This window comes from Kogia breviceps, chromosome 2, assembly GCF_026419965.1.
Source record: "Kogia breviceps isolate mKogBre1 chromosome 2, mKogBre1 haplotype 1, whole genome shotgun sequence".
Lineage (NCBI taxonomy): Eukaryota > Metazoa > Chordata > Mammalia > Artiodactyla > Physeteridae > Kogia > Kogia breviceps.
The window spans coordinates 130,687,579-130,710,438 of record NC_081311.1 but is presented as its reverse complement, the minus strand read 5'-3'; the positions used below and the strand labels follow the sequence as shown (position 1 = coordinate 130,710,438).

Sequence of the window (22,860 nt, the reverse complement as noted above, 5' to 3'; positions counted from 1 at the left end):
TCCAGCTGGGATCGGAATACTAGGAGATTTCTTTCCCCAAAAGAGTAGGTTAGAGAGAAAGTGGGGAGGCACAGACTGTATATGCTCCCCACCTACTTCCAGCTTGGGAAGATATTGCTGTCATAAATATGGAGGCCGGTCAAGGATGCATTCCATCAGCTGTGTGTAGATCACGGCTCTGCTTCTGCCAAATATAGATACATAAATAAAAGCCTGCTCCTTCATGTCCAAGAGATCTCCAGATAACTCACACGTCCACATGTTTCTTTTCATCGTTTAAGTCCGTGCCCGACACTCCACTTTCCACCCCAGAGAAGAGCAGAGGTGAGAACTGAGGCAGGCTGGGGACGCAGTCTTTCAGATGCCTGCTGGTTCACTTTCTTTGGGTGGTGTCATCCCACTGCAAGGTGGGCATGGACCCAGTCCACAGCTTCTGTCAGACCCCTGCAAGCCTTAGCCGGGTGACCACGTTTCATCCCCCGACTGCAGCGCTGAACACACCAGGTCCTACGGTGAAAAGCTGTGTTTGAGGCAATCACGGGTTCTCAGATGTTAATCAGAGGTGATTTAAGAAAAACTACAGTCTTGCCTAGATGTCTACAACTGTCAGTTCTTTGAGTAAATCGAAGGCTAGGGACAGGGTGGCGATGTATGTGTTAACTTCTCAGCCCCCCTGTTCTTCACTGAAGTGAGAAATAGAGGGTGCCTGGCTGATTGCAGGTTGCAGCTAGCAGTTATATTGAGTGACTTTGGAGAAGGGACACAGACCTCTGTGTGGCACAGCTGGGGGTCTGAGGTGCCAACAGTGGCAGAGCAGGAGAAGGGCATAGTTTATACCTGGAAAGCGGTTTTTATCCCTTAGAGAAAAACAGGGATGAGAGGAAAGGATTTGAGTTCAACTGCTTATGAAGGGCATACATCAAATAGATTTGATAGGATATGATCTCAGGCAGGTTTTGTTTGGATTAAGCAGTGCTGATGTTCCTGGTTCAAGTTCAGCCTTCATTTATACATTGACTGTTGTTAACCCCTCTTCTAACTCTCCTTTCTGAAAAAGAATCCCTTGAGATAAAGTGGTGTTTGGACTCTCATTTTAATTTAGCAAGGGCGCTGGGTAGTGAGAAGAACAATCTTCATAGTATAGGCCATGAAGAAATGGTTACATGTCTAGATTCATAAGGAGTCCAGTGCCTCAGGATACTGTGGAGTTAGGGTGGCCATGGCAGAAACTGGGTGCAGAGCCAGATAATCTACCCTGGAAAGTTGAGATTGCTGACAAGGTCAGCAAGGTTCTATTTATTGCAGGGGGGTCTACTTTTTGAACTTTCTAAAGTGGAATTTAATTGTGTCCTAGAGATGCCTCATTTTCTTGTGTATGGTAGTAAAAATCAAGCTGTAAGATTTGAAAATTTTGTTGAATGTCCAGTGACTAATTTTACATCTTCAAACTGTTACTCAGTGTCAGTGATGTCCTTGGTTAGTCTATTTATTATTTAGAAGATGTGAAGTAAAAAAAAAATCCTGTCCTGGTGTGAAACTGCAGAGCATTTGCTGTGAGGACACTTTGGGGTGTGCTGACTTCCATGTCAAACTGAACGATTGAACTTCCTCAAAGGTCTTGTGTGTGACATAGGGACAGAGAACTGTGGTTTCTTTCGATTGGTTAACAATTATCTGATGTGAGTACGTTTTCAGACATTCTTCCTAGGTGGCTGCTGACTGAAACCACACCGAGCCTGGCTTTCAGGCTTTGTAAAAGTTACCTTGGTTGCTGCCAGGCCTGGGAAGGTTTCCAGCTTCTACACCATTCTCACAGGGGTTAAATTTCATAAGATTAGTCAGAGCGAAAGGCAGCCGACCTGTGAATCTTATCCAGATTTCTCAAGGAAGCCATGGGCCTATCTTAGAACTAGGTGAAATCTTCCTTATTTGAGCCTCTTGATTGAACTCTAACTTTCTTACACTTCAAGAGTAATCTTTTTTTTTTAATCCCTAAGAATCATCTCAATAAAATTGTCAGCAACTTTCAATCAAGTGTCCTTCAGAATTTGAAAACCTTTTCAAAAGTCCAGTGATTTCTAAATGACTGTAGATTAAAATGATATTATCAATACCTTTATGCAAGTTCATTTTGAGTTATCAGATGTGTTCCTTAACGTATGTGAATAAAATCTTACAAAAACTTAGTCCTGTTTCAGGTGTAGGTAGAGAATATTCTGCTGAGTAAACTCCTATTATTCATGTTGAAGGAGAGGGTATTTTTGTAGAATGAGCAGATCTTTTTTAAGGTGTAAATTAAAATCTGTGGTAAAGTAGCTGAAGATAAATCTGTATACATATCTTGGTAACTTCGTCTTGGTTGGGAGGTCATACAGCCTCTGAATGGTGCCGAATCGGTTCTGTCTGGCGTTCTAACGCTGCCGTCTTTGTTTTCCAGCAGTCTCTGGTCCCAGCCCACCCCATGGCCCCTCCCAGCCCCAGCACCACCAGCAGTAATAACAACAGTAGTAGCAGTAGCAGCTCAGGATGGGATCAGCTAAGCAAAACGAACCTCTATATCCGGGGGCTGCCTCCCAACACCACAGACCAGGACCTGGTGAAGCTGTGTCAGCCGTAAGTAGAAGTTGTTCTTGTGTTTAGCTCCTAAATATCTCCTTGATCATATTACAGAGTGAGATAAATTGTGTTATAAGAGAGGTTTAGTACAAGACAAATCTGTGAATGCTCATTCTGGTCACAGTTGACAGGGTTTCTAAGTTTTGAGTCCTTGGATGCTTTTTCAGTCAGCATTACGATCAACAGAATGCCTGTATAATAAAATAAATTGGAGCATGTGCTCAGTAGAATTTGATTTTATTGGCGCATGAGAAGCAGGCTATGAATTGTTTAAAAACATGGCTGGTTCGTTTTTGAGGAGTTCTCATATTTTGTGGAAGCACCTTTTGGGGCCATTCTGTCTCATCGTAAGAGAAACTTTAGTTGTCACCATTTGTCAGAAAGGTAGTTACCGTCTAACTTAATCCTAAATGCGTGTAAACTCTAATGCCAGGGGGGCAAAGGTAGTCTGTCTTCACTCACACCTGTAATTTTGTGGTCCGGGTTGTTCACGCTCAGCTCTGGGCATTCTTTTTTTTTAAAATTTATTTATTTATTTTTGGCTGTGTTGGGTCTTTGTTGCTGCGTGCAGGCTTTCTCTAGTTGCGGCGAGCGGGGGCTACTCTTCGTTGTGGTGCGCGGGCTTCTCATTGCGATGGCTTCTGTTGTTGTGCAGCATGGGCTCTAGGCACGCAGGCTTCAGTAGTTGTGGCACGTGGGCTCTAGAGCGCAGGCTCTGTCATTGTGGCACGCGGGCTTAGCTGCTCTGCGGCATGTGGGATCTTCCCGGACCAGGGCTTGAACCCGTGTCCCCTGCGTTGGCAGGTGGATTCTCAACCACTGCACCACCAGGGAAGTCCTCAGCTCTGGCCATTCTTATTCCCAAAGTTCCTACTCTTCTCACTGCCACCCTTGCCGTGTCCTGAGATGATATGTGCATACATGTGTAACTTTTGTTCCAAAGGAAATTTGCATTATATGCTTGTCGATAAATAGAATGTAAGTATGCTACTTTGCTGCAATCACATTAACTAAGGAAGAAAGCACTAGTTTAAATCAAGGAGCCAGAAGCACTGTACATTGCAAAGATCACAGTGTAAAGACTAAAAGCCTCCAATCACTTTAAGCTATAAAAGCCTACATGTACAACAGCTTCTTTTATTTATCCAAAGACAATCACGGTCCCTCACAAACAGAACTTTATATAACTGTGGAAAAGGATGTCCACTAAAGAACGTTTCCTGTTCCCTGAAAAGTATTTCCATTTCTAAACATATGATTAATAGCATCTTATTTTTGTTGTACTGGGTAAAGTATAAATTTATTACTTCTTGCTTTAAGAAAAAAAATTTTTTTCAAAACTTACTTGGGCAGCGTTTCCAAACTGGAACTAAAAGTAACATCTGGCCTTCGGTCAGGAGCGATGGTGGTTTTGCTCTGTTGTGTTTTTTTAGAGAGGAGGGTGGGACACCGGGAGGTGGTTCGTCAGCATCTGGAGAGCCTTCCGAAGGCCATCACCCTCAGGACCCTCCCTCCGCCTTTCCTGTGTTACCCTTCTGATCAGCCCCTTTGGGCTTTGACTGTAGCCTTTGCTTCCAGGGCAGTGAAATAATGTCCTGTGCTAGGGATGACTTTAAAAGCAAGTCCAGCTCTGGGGGTTTGTCATGCCTAGCCAGAGTCAGATGGAACTTTGCCAGGCACGCCCTGCCCTGTTGCAGCTGTTCAAGACCACAAATAGGCCTTTTTGCTATCTTGTCTGCTGTTGACCTTTACAGCCATCTCCTCTGCTTTTGCAACATAATTACAGGCAGATAGAGCACCTAAAGTCTAAGGAGCTAAAAACATAACTTTGTAGGACACAAAAGAATGAAATTAACCCTGACATTCTTGAGTAAGAGAAGGGGAAAGGATTTCAGAAGACAAATTGTTCCTCAGCTAGTTTTGAATCCTGTAAGGTGAATTGTAACATTAAGGGGATAGAGTTAAACAACCATAAAATTATAGAGTAATACCATGTTTTATATGCAGTAAATATGTATTTGAAAAACTAAACCAGCAGTTCTTTTACTGAGTCAAATCATATTCCAGATGCAGCAGAAGAGCATTTGATCATCTTTCCTGAAAAATTCATTCCTTTGTTGTTGTTGGTCTCTTTGACATATGTGGATTTTCTCAGCACGTGCAGACATCAGTCTCTTCGCTGTTATCAATAGCAGCAATAATGGTTTGCCACTCACTCTCTCCTATCATTTGCAAAACCCCAGGTTTGATGTTTAGCTCTGATGATAGTTTTCTTTATGTATTATACAGAGGTAAGACATACAGTAATAGAGAACTCTATGTCAATATCTGCTGAAAGCTTCATTCCATTTAACACAGAGCATTTAATAAGTACCAGATTTGTCTTGTTGACAATTTTGTGTCTTAAAATGTGGCGAGAGCAAAAAGGAGCATTCCTGTTCTGGACTTAATTGTTTCCAGTAAAGAATAGCTAGTTGGCTACATGGAAGTGACAGGAACCTTATGGAAAAGTGACTCATCTAGAGCTTTTAAAAAACGGAGTGGACATAATTAGAGATTTTTTTAGAGAAGTTTCAGAAGCTTCTCAGAAAAGATAGGTGTAAATTCATAGCTCTAAAAATATATATATTTTAGAAATAAAAATTTAGCACTGTAATTTACAAATTAACGTGAGTTGTAGGAGGGGCAACAATTGAAACAAGTAATTTGGGTCTCTAGGGGACTTGGATATTTTAGAGGGTTATGTAACAGAAAAATGGAAAAAGATACCTAAGAATGTTTGCAGCAGGGACTTGATAACATACAAACAATGCATGAAACCTGAAGGCAAGAATGACATGAGGATTGTGAAAACTGGAGAGGGAGACAGAAAGTATTTTTAAAAAGCTTTGTTTGGAATAGAACATACAGATGCTATAATGTTAGAAGAAATGACAGTGAAAAAGCAGATGTCAACACAAGAGATGGCAGTGAAAAAGCAGCCTCAGCCCAAGTCAAAGAGGGACTCGGGACACTGGAAAGTGTAGGTCAACATGGCTGAGAGAAAGGGGGCTCACACTGGAGGGTAGTCAGTTTCGGTGACTTGAAGGACACTGGTCTGAAGGACTGGGCAGGGGTGTGACAGTGGTGATGGTGGTCAGGTGATAGGGAGTGAAAGGAGATCAGTTTTCTAAGAGGATTTGATGAAAAAAGCTGACCAGCTCTGGCGAACTTCTACACTGTGATGTGTTGTATATATAGGAAGTCCTGTTGGGACCTCATGACCACTCTGTCTGCTGCAGCTCTGCACCCTATTTCTAAAGTGTTATCTGCTCAAAAAGAAGACATCAGTCCAGTTAACCAGCACATTTAGGAAATGGAATGAGCTGGGTGACAGAAAGGACTCATCTTTTACCCCCCTGACCTTTAGATCATCTTCATTCTCTGCCTTCTCTAAAAGCAAGCCAAACCAAAAACTTTGCCTGACTGTGTTGCCCTTCCAACTTCTCTGGCAGATTTTCTAGGCAGATGAGCCGACAGCTGTTGGTTCTGCCATTTTCTCACTACCTTAACCCTTTGCATTTTCCTTTCAAGCTTCAGCTGAAACTGCATGGCGTATTCCATCTCCCTTATTTCCTCTGGATTGTTTTCACCGTGGTCCACATCTCCTCAACTCCTTGCTCTTTTGATTTAAGTTTTCTTGGCTTGTTCCTCTGCAGCCCCATCCTCTCAGAGGGTTATTCTCCACTCTCTCCAATTTTCTGCAGATTTTTCCACTTGAATATCTTACTAGCACCTCAGATTCAACACCCTCTCCTTCCTCTCCAAACAGTCACCTTTCCACATTTACTCTCGGCAGGTTGAAGCTTTGGAGCAGTGTCGGCTATTTCCTGTTATCCTCTTAGTCATCAAGCCCTGCGGCAGCTTCTTTGGTCTGTCTTAGTTCTTGGAGCCGGAAGAATGGGTGGTCCCTCCCTCCCTCCCTGAGGGGTGACAAGCGGGAACCATTTGTTCCTGCTGCTGCCTCCCCTCAGGGGCCTCTCCGTTGCCCTTTCTTGATTCTCCAAGGTCGAGTCTAAGCCCCCCCCCCCTCCTTCACGCGTGGACCACACTAACCTCTCCTTATTTATTTTTACGCATCCCCACCTCCCAGTCAGCATCTTACTTCCATACAGTTCTGTTCTCCGAGGGCTTGTTATGTAGCAGCACGTCTGTGACTGTGTGTAATGCTGACAGCATATCACCTTCACAGATTTCTTACCTACAGTATAAACTCACGGTGGTCAGGGTGGCAAGATTTTGGTGCCCCAGCGTTACCTACCCCAGTGCTAGTCAAGTACCTTATTCTCAGTCAGTAGCCTGTAAAAGGGGTCAAATACTGCTTATATCATGAGGTTGTGATTAGGATTAAATCGAGTAATATAAGGAAAGGCGCTGGTCCACAGTCTAGGTCATTGAGCAAATGTTAGTCTCCCCATGCCTGAGCCTTTCCTCCTCAAAATCCTAACTACTAGAATAAATTTAAATTATATGTAATCCTACATTTCAAATTAAGGAGAAAATACCAGATTCTGATCCTGAAAGCTGGGAAAGCCAGAGAATAGGTTATATTAACATGAACCACCAACCTTCTCTCACTGAGGCGTTTTTTTGTGGGGGACAGGGGGGAGGGTGGGGTGGGGGGGGCAGAGAGAAGCACTTCACTCACAAAAGACTAGTTTTATCCTCATGCCACTCACCCCTGATTTATTCCTTGTCATAATACTGTAAAATCTTTTGTTGTGTCCCAACTATTTTTTCTGAAAATTTAAAAACAATATTTGGTCCAATAAAAAACAAAACAAAAACAGTATTGGGGCACAAGGTTTGGTCCATAGTTCTTCCTAGTTTGCAGTAGGAGCAAATATGTGGGTCTCTGTTGGCCAAGGATGGACATTTCTGTGATATAGACATCACATGAAAAGGTCTGCATAACTCAATGTATCAACAGCTTATTTTAAAGGAAAAGGTCTATTGATATTAAAACAAGATGAGGTATTTCTACTCCTCCCACCTTCTACAACCTTTTTCTCATTCCCAAACCAATCCTTGGTCAACCAGTTGTTGTTTTTGCTTTCCCCCTTTCATTCAATAGATATCTAATTCATTTCAAAGTACAGTAAAACATAATTTTTATATAAATGTGAAATTAAATTTAGCCTATAATATTATAGCCTATTACTAATTAAAAGGAATTTTTTTTTTTTTCCTCCAGTATGTGGGCCTCTCACTGTTGTGGCCTCTCCCGTTGGGAAGCACAGGCTCCGGACATGCAGGCTCGGCGGCCATGGCTCACGGGCCCAGCCGCTCTGCAGCATGTGGGATCTTCCCGGACCGGGTCATGAACCCATGTCCCCTGCATCGGCAGGCAGATTCTCAACCAGTGCGCCACCAGGGAATCCCAGGAAATATTTTTGATATAGAATGTTTCCTTGGTTGTAATATCTAGTATATTTTCATTTCCTAGCACTTTGTTTTCTGTTTTCTGCAAGTTTTCCTTATTCTTTTGAATATAATGCAACTCTTAAAAAGGTGAAGCGGAAAAGCAACACAGATCAACAGAGGCATACATAAACAGCCAACGCTAATTTAAGACAGAATAAAGTAAATGTTATAATCAGTGCAGTGTTCTGGGAGGGGTCGGAGAAAGTCTTCGTTAACCTCAATAACAGGGGATTGGGATAGCTTTCAGGGAGGAGATGATTCTCAACCTTAAAGGACAAGGTAGATTTCATGCGGGGTGGAAATGATAGTGTCCTCCAGGCCTCCGAAAGGGCCCAAGAGATGTGAGCATGCTTGGATGTTTAAGAAAGCACAAAGAACACTTCTTGGTGCCTAGCTGCCATTCAGCAATTGTTCGTTAGCCAGGGCTCCTGTTGCCCGGAGTGGAGAGTGTGGATGCAGAGCAAAGAGAGGCTGAGATGCAGTTTGGGAGCATATCGTTAGCACTTTGAATAATAAGCTGAAAAGTTTGGAGTCTATTCTTTAGTTACAGAGGAGAAGTTGGCCCTTGGAGTGGAGGAGAAGCATAATTCAGTGTTTTCTTTCTTTCTCAGAATGGTAATTACGACAGAAGTCGGAAGGTTGGCTTGGAGAAGGGGGCTGTCATAGGCTGAGCCGACGCGACCCTGAACCAGAGTGGTGATAGGAGATGGAGGGGAGAGGCACTGGGGCGGCAGGGTGCCTTAGAGATAGGAACACGGGGACTGAAGCATGATTAAAAATAACCGTAAGGCTTTAGCTTTGAATAAAGTGAAAATGTGAGTTGCACTAACTGAGAGAGAGTGCACAGGAAGGGCACAGACACTCACTGATTCTCTCTCAAACCCTAAACTCCAGCCTCTCCCTGTGTTCCCCAGATGTGGCCATGCTTTTAGTCATTCGTATAACCCACAAACAGGGCCCACTGAACTAAATACTTTTCTGAAACCACTAGTTTTTTTGTTGAACACTGACTTTAAAAGAATAAGTTCTGACTATAGTAAAAAGTCAGGGCAACTGTTAGGAAAATGGACAACCTGAAATGATAAGGAATAATTCTTTATACATTTCCATTTATCTCTGTAACTCTAAAATTTCTTAAGCAGTTTATCTGCTGAAAGTTCTTTTTTCTCTACCCTGGAATAAAATGATCATCCCTTTTATTTCAAAATCATTAGGCTACTTTTAGGGTAAATTTGAAAGTGAAGGCATTCTAGTAAGATAAATACAGTTTTTTATGCTTAATTAATCAACCTTTAACCCTAATTGGAAGTTAAACCTTAAGTGTTTACCCTGAAAGTAACAAGGGCCTGACAGACCCACTATTAGGAAATCCCAGGTATATGTGAAATCCTTTGGAATTTATATAAAGTGCATGAAATGAGAGTACCTTAAATTGAAAACAAAACAATGATCCTGTGATGAAGTAGGAAAAATCACTCCACCCCAAAGTGATCTGATTCTCACTTACAAATTGAAGAGAGACTTTAAAGCCAGGTAACCCAAGGCCATTCAGGTATACCCAAATGACTCAGTCCAAGAAGCCTGAACATACCCTAAGTTATTAATACATTTACTTTAGGAAAGAAACACACACACACACAGCCCACATGGATGTATGCTGGAGTATTCAGACAGCTTTACAGACATGAAAGACATGGACCAAAAGATTTTATTGCCTACGTTCAGTGTTATTCTAAAGTCAGACTTGTGAATCTTACAAACCCATAGCTCTTGATATAGGGTTAAATTAGAAGCTGACATATCTCTTTGAGGCATACTTTACCCTTCAAGTGACGTTTCTAGGCAAGTTGAAATAGTGTCTTAGTGGTAGCTGCGGTGGTGGTCATAGTGTATTTAATTCACACACATCAACAATGAAAGACCCACAGATTGTTCTTTCTTTGGTATCCACTGCCTCTAGGATAATTGAAATTTGGACATACTGAGTTGTATTGTATTCCAAAGCCATGTGAGTTTTTCGGTTTTTTAAAATTACATTTTTACAAGGGTATTGAAAACTGTATCTAGCAAAATTTTATTTCTCAGATTCCTTTGAAAGACAGTCAGAGAAAGAAAAGTTAACAGAAACGTAGAGTGATGAAAAAATAGTTCTCTCATTAAATGTGTGCCTTAACAAAAAGGTTTTATTGACTGAAGTACTTAAAAAAAGCTCTCCCCAAAAGGAAATTGAGTTAAGATGATGTTTGCCATAGTTAATCATAGCAAATGCATGCCATTTTTCTTTCTGTTGCTATTATTTAGTTCCTTGCGCATATATAGATTTTGTTTATATGGTAAATAATAGGATTTCTTTTAAATTCCAAATGTTTTTGTTCTGTAAAGCAGCTAATTTTTATCCTCTCAATAATTATTTCTTCATCGATCTAGAAGATTCTCAGAACATAAAATACTATTAGCAATAGTTTCTGGGACTTGGCTTCTTTTATTATTACTACCATAAGAGGGTGACACAAAATAATTCAAAGAGGGCTTAGACCAAGAAAATCGGGCATTTTTTGAAAAGTGTGATCTAAGATGTGAAGTTTTCAGACTTTATCTCACTCTTTTAAAAAGGTGTGCCAATCTATTGCATCAAAATACTGAGTCATTAATTGTAATTTAACTCTTTCTTCATGGACTATATTCCAGTCAGTGTCTATATAGTCAAAGAGTAAAACAGGATGCATTAGACACTGAGCAAGATATATATCATCTTCGTGATCTTTTTTTTTTTCTCTAAAAATGGAAGTCAAAGCAGATTTCAGAGTTTAGGAGCAACAGTGTGTATTTAACAGTGTGTATCTCCCTAGTCATCTCTTGGGTAAGCCATATAAAATCATTTTTCTTCTTGTTCATGTTAATTGCTTCCTTTTCCTTCTTGGTATGAAAGAATTTTGGCACTTTAAGAAATACTTTGTGTGCAATAGGTCTTTGACGTACCAAGATATAGTCTGAAGACTTTTGGAAATCCCAGAATTTCACAAAAATAATTTCAGCATCAAAAAAATTCTCCACAAATACCTGCTTTCCAGTAGAGAACCATCTCTTTCTTAGACCTCTCTTTGCTCTTTATTTTTATCATTAGAACTATCAGTTGGCTTTTTGTAGGGGGTGGGCAATTTTCAAAAATTAACACTATTTAATCCCTTCTTGAGAGTTACTGCTACACAATTAGAGCAAAACCTTCTTGAAATATGGACCCTGGGTGATGGGCTACGCTTCTTCACTGGCTGCATGACTCACTTTTCCCTCTGTCTGAGTGCCCACGATTCAAATACGTACCACAGCAAAATTTAAAATTACTACAGGTCGGAAACTTTCAGTGTCATCACAGGTAGTTGAAACCTCAAACATTAGTTATTGCCAAGTGCCTACTGCATGCATGCATTTGATATTTTGTCAGAAAGCCTCAATTATGTCTATTTTCTAATTTATTCTCTGTGTAAAATCTGCCGGTAAGCATGGATATTTAGAGATTTAGCCAACCCTCCTTACTGTCAGTTGACCTTTTTCTTAAGGGTTCCGTTTTGTTATTCCTAGACATGATTAAGAGCCTTCTTCCCTGTATTGCCCAAGTACTGCACACACTGTTGGCAAACCAATTTCAGTGTTAGCCTTAGCAGAAGTTAATTGGGAAGCCAACACTGAAGATAATGGCCAGAATCACAAGAATTTTTTCAAGAGCATCCTCTCCTTCTCTGTGAGATCAGATGGAGTTTACTTTATGTTCATCCCCTGTTCCTCTGTCTGAACCTTAGGTTTCTGTGGCAGCAGCTTGGGGATGTTTAACCATTAAATGAAGTTGAAGGTATCATCAGGAATAAAAGCCTTAAGTCTATATTTGGCAATTGTGCTTGGTTTGACTGAGAATTTCCTTAATGGGTTAGCATGAATATTAGAAATTTACAACCTCTCCCTTCATCTTTCCCCATCTTCGTTTTATAATAAATATATGTAAAACATTTCTGTATAATGTGTAAACACCTGAATAATGCCAACAGCTAACCTTTGACAGATATTTCCTGTGTACCAGGGACTGTGCCAGATGTTTTATTATTTAATCCTAAGAAGAACTTTATGAACAGTATTGTTATCCCCATTTTATTTTTTTAACTTCTTTTAAAAAATTGATTAAAGTTCATTTTAATTAATTTTTTAAATTAATAAATTTTTTAAAAATATAATTTAAATTATTTAAAATTTTAGAAAATATATATTCTTTTTTCAGATTCTTTTCCATTATAGATTATTACAAGATATTGACTAAGTTCCCTGTGCTATGCAGCAGAACCTTGTTGTTTATCTATTTTATATATGGTAGTGTGTATCTGTTAATTCCAAATTCCCAGTTTATCCCTCCCCCTCACTTTCCCCTTTGGTAACCATGAGCTTGCTTTCTATGTCTGTGAGTCTATTTCTGTTTTGTAAATAAGTTCATTTGTATCATTTGTTTAGATTCCACCTGTAAGTGTTATCATATGATGTTTGTCTTCTCTGTCTGACTGTTATCCTTATTTTAAAGATGGAGTTGAGAGAGGTTTCCTTCTCTTATTGCTCAGGATAATTCAGCTGATAATGGTAGAGCTGGGACTTGAGCTTGGACATAGAGCCCATACTCCGAACCACTGTGCTTTCTACTTCCCCAAACATACTCTGAATGCCAGTTCATTATCTTCATCCTCCCTTCATCAGTGCCCACATTCCTCTGTTTACCACAAGCTATAAAAAGACTCATTTCTCCAGGATCCTAAAAGAGATCTTCAGCCATGATAGATTTAACAAGATTTTGTTAGAAAAATCAGCTTTCTTTAAGTCCGCTTGAGTAGCCAACAGATTCAAAAGCTCAAGGTAAAGGCAGGAGGATAGAGGAGGAACTCATCTTTCCTGACATCTAACAAAGTAGCTCCTTCTAATGTAGCTGGTTATATACAACTCAGCTCCTGGTTAGCTGTCTAGTGTGCCGCTCCCCGAGATTACACAGTACAGAGAAGGTATGTCATTTGCTTGATGCCTGAGGGGCTTAGTGCATTACAAAAAGAAACATTCTTTTAGGGATCCCCATCTCATAAATCCAAACAGCAGTGCTTTACAAAACGGCATAACATAGCATTATAATTTTACTAGAAGTATAAATCTGATGAAAACCTAAGACCAAACCTCTTCTGAGGAGAAATTAAAGTAGAAGTAAGTGAGTGGTGAATTCCATTATTTAAAGCATCGTGCCTTTGATTTTGCTAGATACTGCACTGGGTAGGGCACATTTCCTGCCCTCAGGGGAGGTTCTTGTCTTATATGGAAAATAAACTTCACACTTCATGTAGACCAGAATGTGGTGTATCATGTGAGAGACAGAAAGTGCTATGGAGATTACAAGATAGGGCATGATTGCATATGATTGGGCGGGCATCAAGAAAAGCTTGGCATTTGAATGAGTCTTCATGGCTGGTTGAGCAGCTGAAGCCCAGGTTTAAAGCCAGTACTAGCCTGGCTACCTGCCTTGTCTGGTCTTCACTAGGACCATATCATAGGGTTCTTTACTCCCAGAAGAAGACTTGTTTCACTGGGAAGAGGGTAGGTCCAAAGAGGAAGATGATTCGATGAGTGTAAGGTTTTGAGTGTAGGAAACTGGGAGTTCAGTACCATTCACAGATAGAAGGATCAGGAGGAAGAGCTTGTTTTTTATTCTTGCCTGCAAATTCTCATCTACTCTGCAAATTCAAATTGAGTACCTGTTTGCTTTATGAATTTGTGTGCTTTTGATATGGCTATTAAGTGGAAAGAAATAACACGTCAGTTCCAGACTGATGAATCTTCAGTGCAGAAGAGAGACTAGTAATTAAACCTGATTATTTGTCAGCTGGAATACTGTATATTGGAAACTTTCCACCGATATAGCCCTTATGGTCAACCATTCGATCTGTATATTCCTCCAACATGTCATTATTTTCATAAATTTTTATAGTTCAGTTTTTTTTTAAAAACCTGAACTTTTTAAAAAGTTGCTTTTTGTTTAATCACATGCTCTGCAACTCCCTTGATAGGACCATTTGGCTTCAGACTGGAGACTTTTGAGAAGAGATTTTGTAAGAGAGCCATGGGACTGAGTGGGAGGTGAGGAGGACACGTTTCCTAAATGGGGTATCTAGAATTAGAGAGGAAGTGCACTCATAACACAAACAAAACTGACCAAGTTCATGGCTGTGCCAGGGGACATGGACTCTTGCTCCTCCTGGCCATCTGTGCCCTCACTGACCTGGCCGTTCCAGGCTTAAACTTGTCTAAATTAGTTAAACTTGCTTATGGGACCAGGATCACTTGTCTCCCTCATTTTCTCTTTATGCCATAACATCTTTCTGACTCTGTTACTCAGACGTCTGTGAGGGAATCTGTATGAAAAACTTAACATTTTGTGGATTACAGTAAGTCCCCTACATACGAACCTTCAAGCTGCAAACTTTCAAAGATGCGAATGTGCCCTGGTACTCCAGCTGTTGTACTTTTCAAGGTACTGTACTGTAAGATTAAACATGTTTTATTTTTTGTGTTTGTTTTTTATGTATTATTTCTGTGAAAAGTGTTATAAACCTATTACAGTACAGTACTATATAGCCGATTGTGTTAGTTGGGTACCTAGGCTAACTTTGTTGGACTTACAAACATGCTCTCAGAACGGAACTCATTCGTATGTAGGGGACTTAACTGTATCAGCATGTACGTGCAGAGTTCCGTCTTTCCAAAGGCCACTCTGGTAGCATAAGGATTGTTTCTTTAAAGATGAAACAAAGAGGCAGTTATCTGTGATCCTAGGAACGAAGAGAACGCTGGCCCATTTGGATGGGAGCACTGATACTTTCCAAGGGTTTTTCCAAAATGTTTCATCTTCACCCCCAAATCTAAGCCAAAAATTATGAAAATATTATTGTTACTGCCCATTTATAGGCTTAGGTTTTATTCCATTACTTAATCTACTTAAGTAACCCTGTGTAGTCTGTCTACTTAACTAGCTAGATAACATTTTGTTTCCTATATTTTTCCTACTCTCTCTTTATTCATTATCTTTTTTGTTGTTGTTTGATACCATGCAATTTAGCTGTTAAAAGCCAAACCCATTTAATTTTGACTGAGATCTTTTAAGGCCAAAGAATCTGAGCATTTATTTAACTGAAAAGTCTGTGGCACTTTTTTCATCTCCAGGCTGAATCACAGAACTTTACACCTCTTCTAGTTCAAGTGGCTGTGAGGAGTGCTCACCAGAATCAAAATTTGCATGTCCAAGCCCTTCAGTAGGTTCTGAGTCAGAAGATTCAGAGATACATACATATGGAGAGAGTCAGTGTAACCTGCAGTTGTACTAAAGAGCACAGGCTCTGGATCCTTCCACCCGGCTCTACCACTTAATTGGGCAAATTTCTCAACCTTTCTGTGCCGCGGTTTCCTCACCTGTTATAGCACCTACAACACAGAGTTCTTGTGGGGACTAAACAGGTTAATACATGTGGAGTGCTCAGAACATTTCCTGGCACATATGAATGTTACTGCTGTCATTATGTATTTTTTAAAGCTCTCAGGAGGTTCTGATGTTCAGTCCCTGTATGAGCTACTGATTTAGTCCCTTCGTGTTACAATTGAGAAAGCTGTGGTTCAGAGAAGGTTAAGTGACCTTCTTAGAGTCGAAATTAGGAAGTGGCAGGCCTGGGAAAACATCCCGTCATCTCCCCCACCACCCATATCTTGATTTCTCTCTTTACTTTTCAGGAGTGAATGAAACTCTACCCTCATCTCTGCCCTTAATCATGAGTATGAAATATCTGCACTTCAGTTTCTTGCCAAAGAACTCAACTTTGTCCTCTCCACTGCAGCTCTTGTCAAAAGCTGTTGGAAGAGATCAGATTTATGAAAAATTGCCAGAAGGATTTGTAGTTCCTTTGTTCATCACAGAGCTTCCCAACCTTGTATTAGATTAGATTAGACTGGTATATCATCAGCTGGCAAGGCTGCTCAGTGCTGGAAATGATGGGCCCCACCCAATCTCCAAGGGTTGACAGATTCAGTATCCCCCTATCTTTAATAGGGCTACCCTAGCCAGAAGGGGTTTTGAATTTTTTTCGTAGAAAAGGCCTTCTGTCAAATGAAATTTTAAACAGAACTACCTATACAAATACTTCAAACCAGTATTTTTTTTAGTATGTATTTTATAAATGCAGATTTGTAACATTTATAAAATTCATCAGGGAGAATGATGAGGCAGTTTTGATGAACTCAAAAATTTGAGGTTGGGACTTCTGACGGTTGCAGAACAGTATCAACAGCATAACATCTAGAATATTTCTGTTTTCCATTTTGGTGTTATTGTGTTAGGGAAAAATACTTAACATCCATAAGCAGTTGCAGAGGTACCAATCCTCTAACGGCTCATTTTATCTTCTTAGTATCGTCTTGAATTAATCTCATCCAAAAGCTAGAAAGAACCAGAAGTTTTTTTGTCTTGACATTGAATCATAATACAGCTATTCGCATGCCTCATGATAGGTATAAAGGTCAGACCAGGGGCACCTCAAAGTACAGTTGGAACCAGTCTTAATGATGTTACCTTGTTGTGATTCAATGCTTATTATTGTACAGGTGGCTTAATAGCCATGGTCATGATGAGGGTGTACGCCAACTATTTGTACCTGCTCCTGGCCTGTCATTTGTTTAACGTGATGTATGTGTAGGTTATTTGTACAATTTTATATGAATGGATGTGTGTGAAGGCTTGAATTTCCAGAATACCAACGCAGAATTAGAACTTTCCTAATTGGTGACTCATTTTTAAGAAGTTCAAATGTACAAGAAGAGGTGGCAGGAGACACATTGACCCAGAGTCTGCCCTTGAAGAGACTTAATGTGAGGGTGCTTATCAATGTGTTAAAATGTGTTGTGCTGTATATTTGCTTGCGTTTCCTGTTTGGTTTTCTTGGTGGGGTTTTTGTGGGGGTTTTCTGGTGTTTTGTTTTTTGTATTTAAAGGCTAAGAAATTGGATTCGAAGAGAAAATTGGTGGAACTCCAAAAGTACCTCTTTAGAGCCCAACTTGATAACCACTGTTCCAGGGAGAGTGGATTTTATCCCTGGATGCTGCAGAGTCAGCAGAGAGTGTATTATGGTAACCATAGAGCCGTTTGCCCTGGTAGAATTGCACATGCCACCGGGGTACTCGGGCGCCATGCTGTCGTCTGACCTGGCTTTGCACCTAACTTGTGGCCTCAGGAAGACCTACAGGAGGAGGCTTCTTTTGGCCTCAGAGCTGGAACACACAGAACTTCTCCTGAGCCCTGGACTTGCTTTTACTCTGACGAACACTAGTTTTGTAACTGTTGTATTTCTTCTCATTTTGACTGCTAGGAAGTTCTAGGCCAAATTTGCATCCCCTGTTGGCAGTTCTGTGGGACTTCACTTTCTGGTTCGCATGTCTGTGTAGTAACTCTCCTCCTGGGTTTATTTTCCCTTCACCTTGAATTCCATATCTATTCTGTCTTGTGGTGTTACTTATATTTCTGCCAGCAGTCTTAAGCTTTTATGGAAAGAAATATAAATAAATGTTTCTCGTGCTCTCTATTTGACTACCCCTTTTAAAATCACAGTAGATGGGACTTTGCTGGGTCATCTTCTTTTATTGGTTTGTACTGCAATCATTCTTATCAAAGTGGCTTTCTCAGGAATGCTGGTATTTTTGACTGTCCAATGGCATTTCCATTGGAAAGGAAAACCTCTCATGGCCCTATAAAGACATAAAGACGTAAGTGGATGCACAGCTGTTCCCTGATTGTCCGTAAACATTAAAATCAGCAAATACTCAAAATCCTGATTCCCAGCAACTCTTAGCTTGGTTGACATCTTTAAGGAAAAGGAAGGCTCTTTTTTTTTTTTTGGCTGCGTTGGGTCTTCATTGCGGTGGCTTCTCTTGTTGTGGAGCACGGGCTGCAGGCACACGGGCTAGATTATTTGTGGCTCATGGGCTCTAGAGCACAGGCTCAGTAGTTGTGGCACACAGGCTTAGTTGCTCCGCAGCATGTGGGATCTTCCTGAGGCAGGGCTCGAACCTGTGTCCCCTGGCAGGTGGATTCTTTTTTTTCTTTTTTAGTTTTAGAATTTTATTTATTTTTTTGATTTCTTTATACAGCAGTTTCTTATTAGTCATCCATTTTATATACATCAGTGTATACACGTCAGTCCCAATCTCCCAGTTCATCCCACCACCACCACCCAACACTTTCCCCCCTTGGCGTCCATATGTTTGTTCTCTACATCTGTGTCTCTATTTCTGCCCTGCAAACCAGTTCATCTGTACCATTTTTCTAGATTCCACATATGTGCATTAATACACGATATTTGTTTTTCCTCTTTCTGACTTAACTTCACTCTGTATGACAGTCTCTAGGTCTATCCACATCTCTAGAAATGACCCAGTTTCGTTCCTTTTTATGGTTGAGTAATATTCCATTGTATATATGTGCCACATCTTCTTTATCCATTTATCTGTCAATGGGCATTTAGGTTGCTTCCATGACCTGGCTATTGTAAATAGTGCTGCAATGAACATTGGGGTGCATGTGTCTTTTTGAATTATGGTTTTCTCTGGTATATGCCCAGTAGTGGGTTTGCTGGGTCATATGTTAGTTCTATTTTTAGTTTTTTAAGGAACCTCCATACTGTTCTCCATAGTGGCTGTATCAATTTACATTCCCACCAACAGTGCAAGAGTGTTCCTTTTTCTCCACACCATCTCCAGCATTTGTTGTTTGTAGATTTTCTGATGATGCCTATTCTAACTGGTGTGAGGTGATACCTCATTGTAGTTTTGATTTGCATTTCTCTAATAATTAGTGATGTTGAGCAGCTTTTCATGTGCTTCTTGGCCATCTGTATGTCTTCTTTGGAAAAATGTTTATTAAGGTCTTCTGTCAGGCGATTCTTTACCACTGCGCCACCAGAGAAGTCCCAGGAAGGCTTTTTTTAAACTGTGCTTTTCTTATACCCATTCTCACTTAGAACTCACTTTGGCCTTGAATTAATTGTCCCTCTTTTTAATGTTTGAAAACAGGAACCATTCAGAAACTTTACTGGATATGTATTTTAGCTGTAGAAGTTTATTTCACCTGTGTTTTGGTGGCTCGTAAATCACAGTTTAAATACTTGGTTCTGGCTTCTAAACCTCCTGTGGGCTATGCAACTGCTTTATCCTCTATCTACTACAAGTTCCTGATAAATTCCTAGGCTTGAGCTTGAAGGAACATTCTTCTTTCAGAAGTAGGTCGTCATGCCACAGTTAGTTTCCTCTCTCCCTCCCCTCTGCTTTCTTCTCTTTTTGGACGTCTGTTCTGCCAGCACCAGCCTTTACTGGGCTTGCATAGACAGTAATGATATGTTGGTTATGAGTTTTTCAGGATTGGTTTTATTTCTTTATAGGGTTCATTTATACCCCAGTCTTACAACAGATGTTCCTCGACGTACAATGTGGGATTATGTCCTGATAAACCCATTGTAAATTGAAAATATCCTGAGTCAAAAGCACTTGATACACCTAACCTACTGAGCATCATAGCTGAGCCCAGCTCTACCTTAAATGTGCTCAGAACACTTACATTAGCCTACAGTTGGGCAAAATCATTTAACACAAAGCCTGTTTTATAATAACGTGCTGAATATCTCATGTAATTTATTGAATACTGCACTGAAAGTGGAAAACAGATGGTTATAAGTGTATTGGGTGTTTATCCTTGTGTTTGCATGGCTTCCCTGGAGCTTCAGCTGCTGCCCTGCATCATGAGACACTATCATACCACATATCACTAGCCTGGGAAAAGATCAAAAATCATAATTCAAAGTACAGTTTCTGCTGAATGCATATACCCCTTTTGCACCAGTCAAAAAAGTGTAAGTCGAACCACTGTTAAGTCGAGGACTGTCTATATATAGATTCAGTGGTTTTCTGACCTCTGATACTTGCCAGAACAAGGTTTCCTCTGTGGGTCCACCACTTACAAATGTCCAGGAAGAATTTTAATACCACGTTGAAGAGAAATGACGAGGAGACACTTCGTAAATGACCTCAGACTGCAGCAAATCAGGCAACCCCTCACTCTCCACTTGTCTTGCTCTTGCTTTCTGAACCTTCCCAGCAGTACGATCTCAGGAGCACTGCTGCCACACGGGCACAGTTGCCAGGATGTGTCACAATTTGAGCATGTCTTTTCACGTTATGGACCGATAGGAGCCATAAAGATAAATATCTTTGGGCATGTTCCTAAAATCTGTGTACCCTGCTGCTGTGCACATGTGCACAAAATGTACAGGTCGTCCCTGTCTCCAAAGACAGGGAACTCAGTCATCCTGGCTTGCTGACCCCAAGTGGCTTTTTCACTTTACTCGTCATTTACAAGTCTTATGATGGCTGCAGGATCTTGTATTACCTGCCCCCCTCCACCATTATTTTTCTGACCTTATCTCCCCTTATTCTCCTCTGCTGCTTTCCTCCAGCCGTGGTGGACTCCTTGGTATTTCTAAAACGTACCAGGCCTGCTTCTGCCTTCCAGCCCTTCATTGGTTTTCCTCCTCACATAACTACCTTGCTCCTCCCCAGATCCTCCTGACTCACCTCCTCCAGGACTTTGCTCAAATGTCACCTTCTCAACAAGCCTACCCTGGCCACCTTTTTAAAAATTGTAATCTGCCTCCACTTTACCTTGGCATTTGATATCTCAATCCCCCTTGCCTTGTGCTATCTAATTGTTATAATACCACCCTCTAACATACTGTGTAATTTGCTTACTTTTGTTTATTTATTACAAGCAAATATCAGTGAATATTAATGCATGAATAAAATGCTCCTTTATATGGCACAAAGGAAGGCTGAGGTATGAGTCCAAATCTCTAACTGCAGAGGCCTTGTTTTCTTTTCTTTTTTAAAATGTTACTTATTTTTTTATTATCAAAGAAAAATATTTATTTCTTCCAGATAGCTATGACAGAACTAATAACTTTTACTCTACATGAATTCATTAAAAACCTCCTTTTGAAATGTATTATTGCCAATAATTCAAAGTACATTAGCAAAATAAATGGGCAGTGGTTCTTAGAGGCCTTGTTTTCTTGAGAGTCAAACTCAGGACCTAGGGCTTCCCTGGTGGCGCAGTGGTTGAGAGTCTGCCTGCCGATGCAGGGGACATGGGTTCGTGCCCCGGTCCGGGAGGATCCCACATGCCGCGGAGCGGCTGGGCCCGTGAGCCATGGCCACTGAGCCTGTGTGTCTGGAGCCTGTGCTCCGCAAGGGGAGAGGCCACAACAGTGAGAGGCCCGCGTACGGCAAAAAAACAAAAACAGAAACAAAAACAAAAAAAAACCTCAGGACCTATTCCTGGGGTGCGTATTTGTCACACACACACTCACATTCGCTGGGATGAGCAACTAAAATATCAATGAATCTGGATTACCCAGTGCTGGGAAAGGCCATGGTGAAAATGAAGGCTTTAGAATTTGCCACAAGGACAAACTTTATCCTCCCCATGATATATATTTTTTATCTCTCATCCTGTTTTTCACATCTCTTTATAGTTATTATGTGTATTTCTGTAACATGTCAAATAGTTTTTATAATAAAGCAAGCTAAAATAAATCTAAAGAGAAATGGTAAATAAGTAGCCCAGCACTTTAAGTCTCCAGTTCCTCACTGGTAACATCAACAAATTGAACTGAGATGAGGAATAAAGCAAGTAAGCAGCAATGTACTGCCTCATTTCCTCTTCCCTGGCAGTATTTCTAATAAATAGATGAGAACACTCTTTCCTGCTGGGCCTGGCTGGTCCTCAGAATCCTACACGACACAGCCGCTAGCAACTCTTCAGGGCTGGCATGTGAGATGAGAGCTATTTGAAACCCTTGACAGATTCCTTCCAGCTCTGTGATCTAAGAAAGGGAGAAATAAAGGGTTACTCTTTGTCTTTCTAGGGACCTGGAACCTTGCTTGTTTCCGTTTTTTGGGGTATTTACTATCCCTGCGTAAAACACATTAATAAGGTGGGAGCTTGTATCTCAAAGTAATCAATAACTGGGCTCTCCTCCAGTTTAGTCAGGAAATAGGTTATATTAATTAAATTTTCTGACTATAGAGTTTTATATATTTTATCTGAATTGTCAATTTTCAACGCAACAGGATGCAAGGAAAGAAATACATTTTCTTATCATGATGCAGGTTACACTTAACAATTGCATTTCAGAGTTATCATTAGGACCAATTATCATTGAAGTATGCTTGTGCCGAAGAGCTGCTTATGATAGATTTCTTGTCAGTCAGGTGCTTGATCTCCAGGTAATTTGCTGTGTTTGATCAGTGCTGGTTGATAGTCATTAGACAAGCTCTTCAGGCTTAACCACTGATGAGAAGTCTGGCCCTTGAAACAATTGACCTCTCTCAGTAAGCCATTTTGCTCCTGCCTCATTTTCCCTTTGTCCTGTGTTCCTTGCTCTTGATTTTTACCTTTATTTTATCTTGTAGGGTATGCCTTTTTATTAACTTCCTGAAATCCTTTCTAGAACAGGACAGCCAGTACACATATTATACATATATGTATAGATGTATATGCATATATATATACACATATATACACACAAGCATCTTATATGTTTGGATACATAAATAGATGGATAAATGTCATTTTTACTCTTATGAGTAAAATAATGAAAAACATCAACTAGAAATCTTTTT

General features: G+C 40.4%; 1 protein-coding gene across 10 annotated transcripts in view; it reads left to right on the top strand.

Annotated features, from left to right (window-relative positions):
* RBMS1 (RNA binding motif single stranded interacting protein 1) overlaps positions 1-22,860 on the top strand; it is a 212,885-nt gene that overhangs the window by 115,855 nt on the left and 74,170 nt on the right. For 6 of the 10 annotated variants that reach the window (XM_059053805.2, XM_059053808.2, XM_067026166.1 and 3 more), the window contains exon 2: positions 2,438-2,613. In XM_059053805.2, coding sequence (XP_058909788.1) covers positions 2,438-2,613 — 176 coding nt within the window. The remainder of the gene's footprint in view (positions 1-2,437; positions 2,614-22,860) is intronic. The other 4 variants (XM_067026163.1, XM_067026161.1, XM_067026164.1 and 1 more) reach the window with 1 other exon arrangement.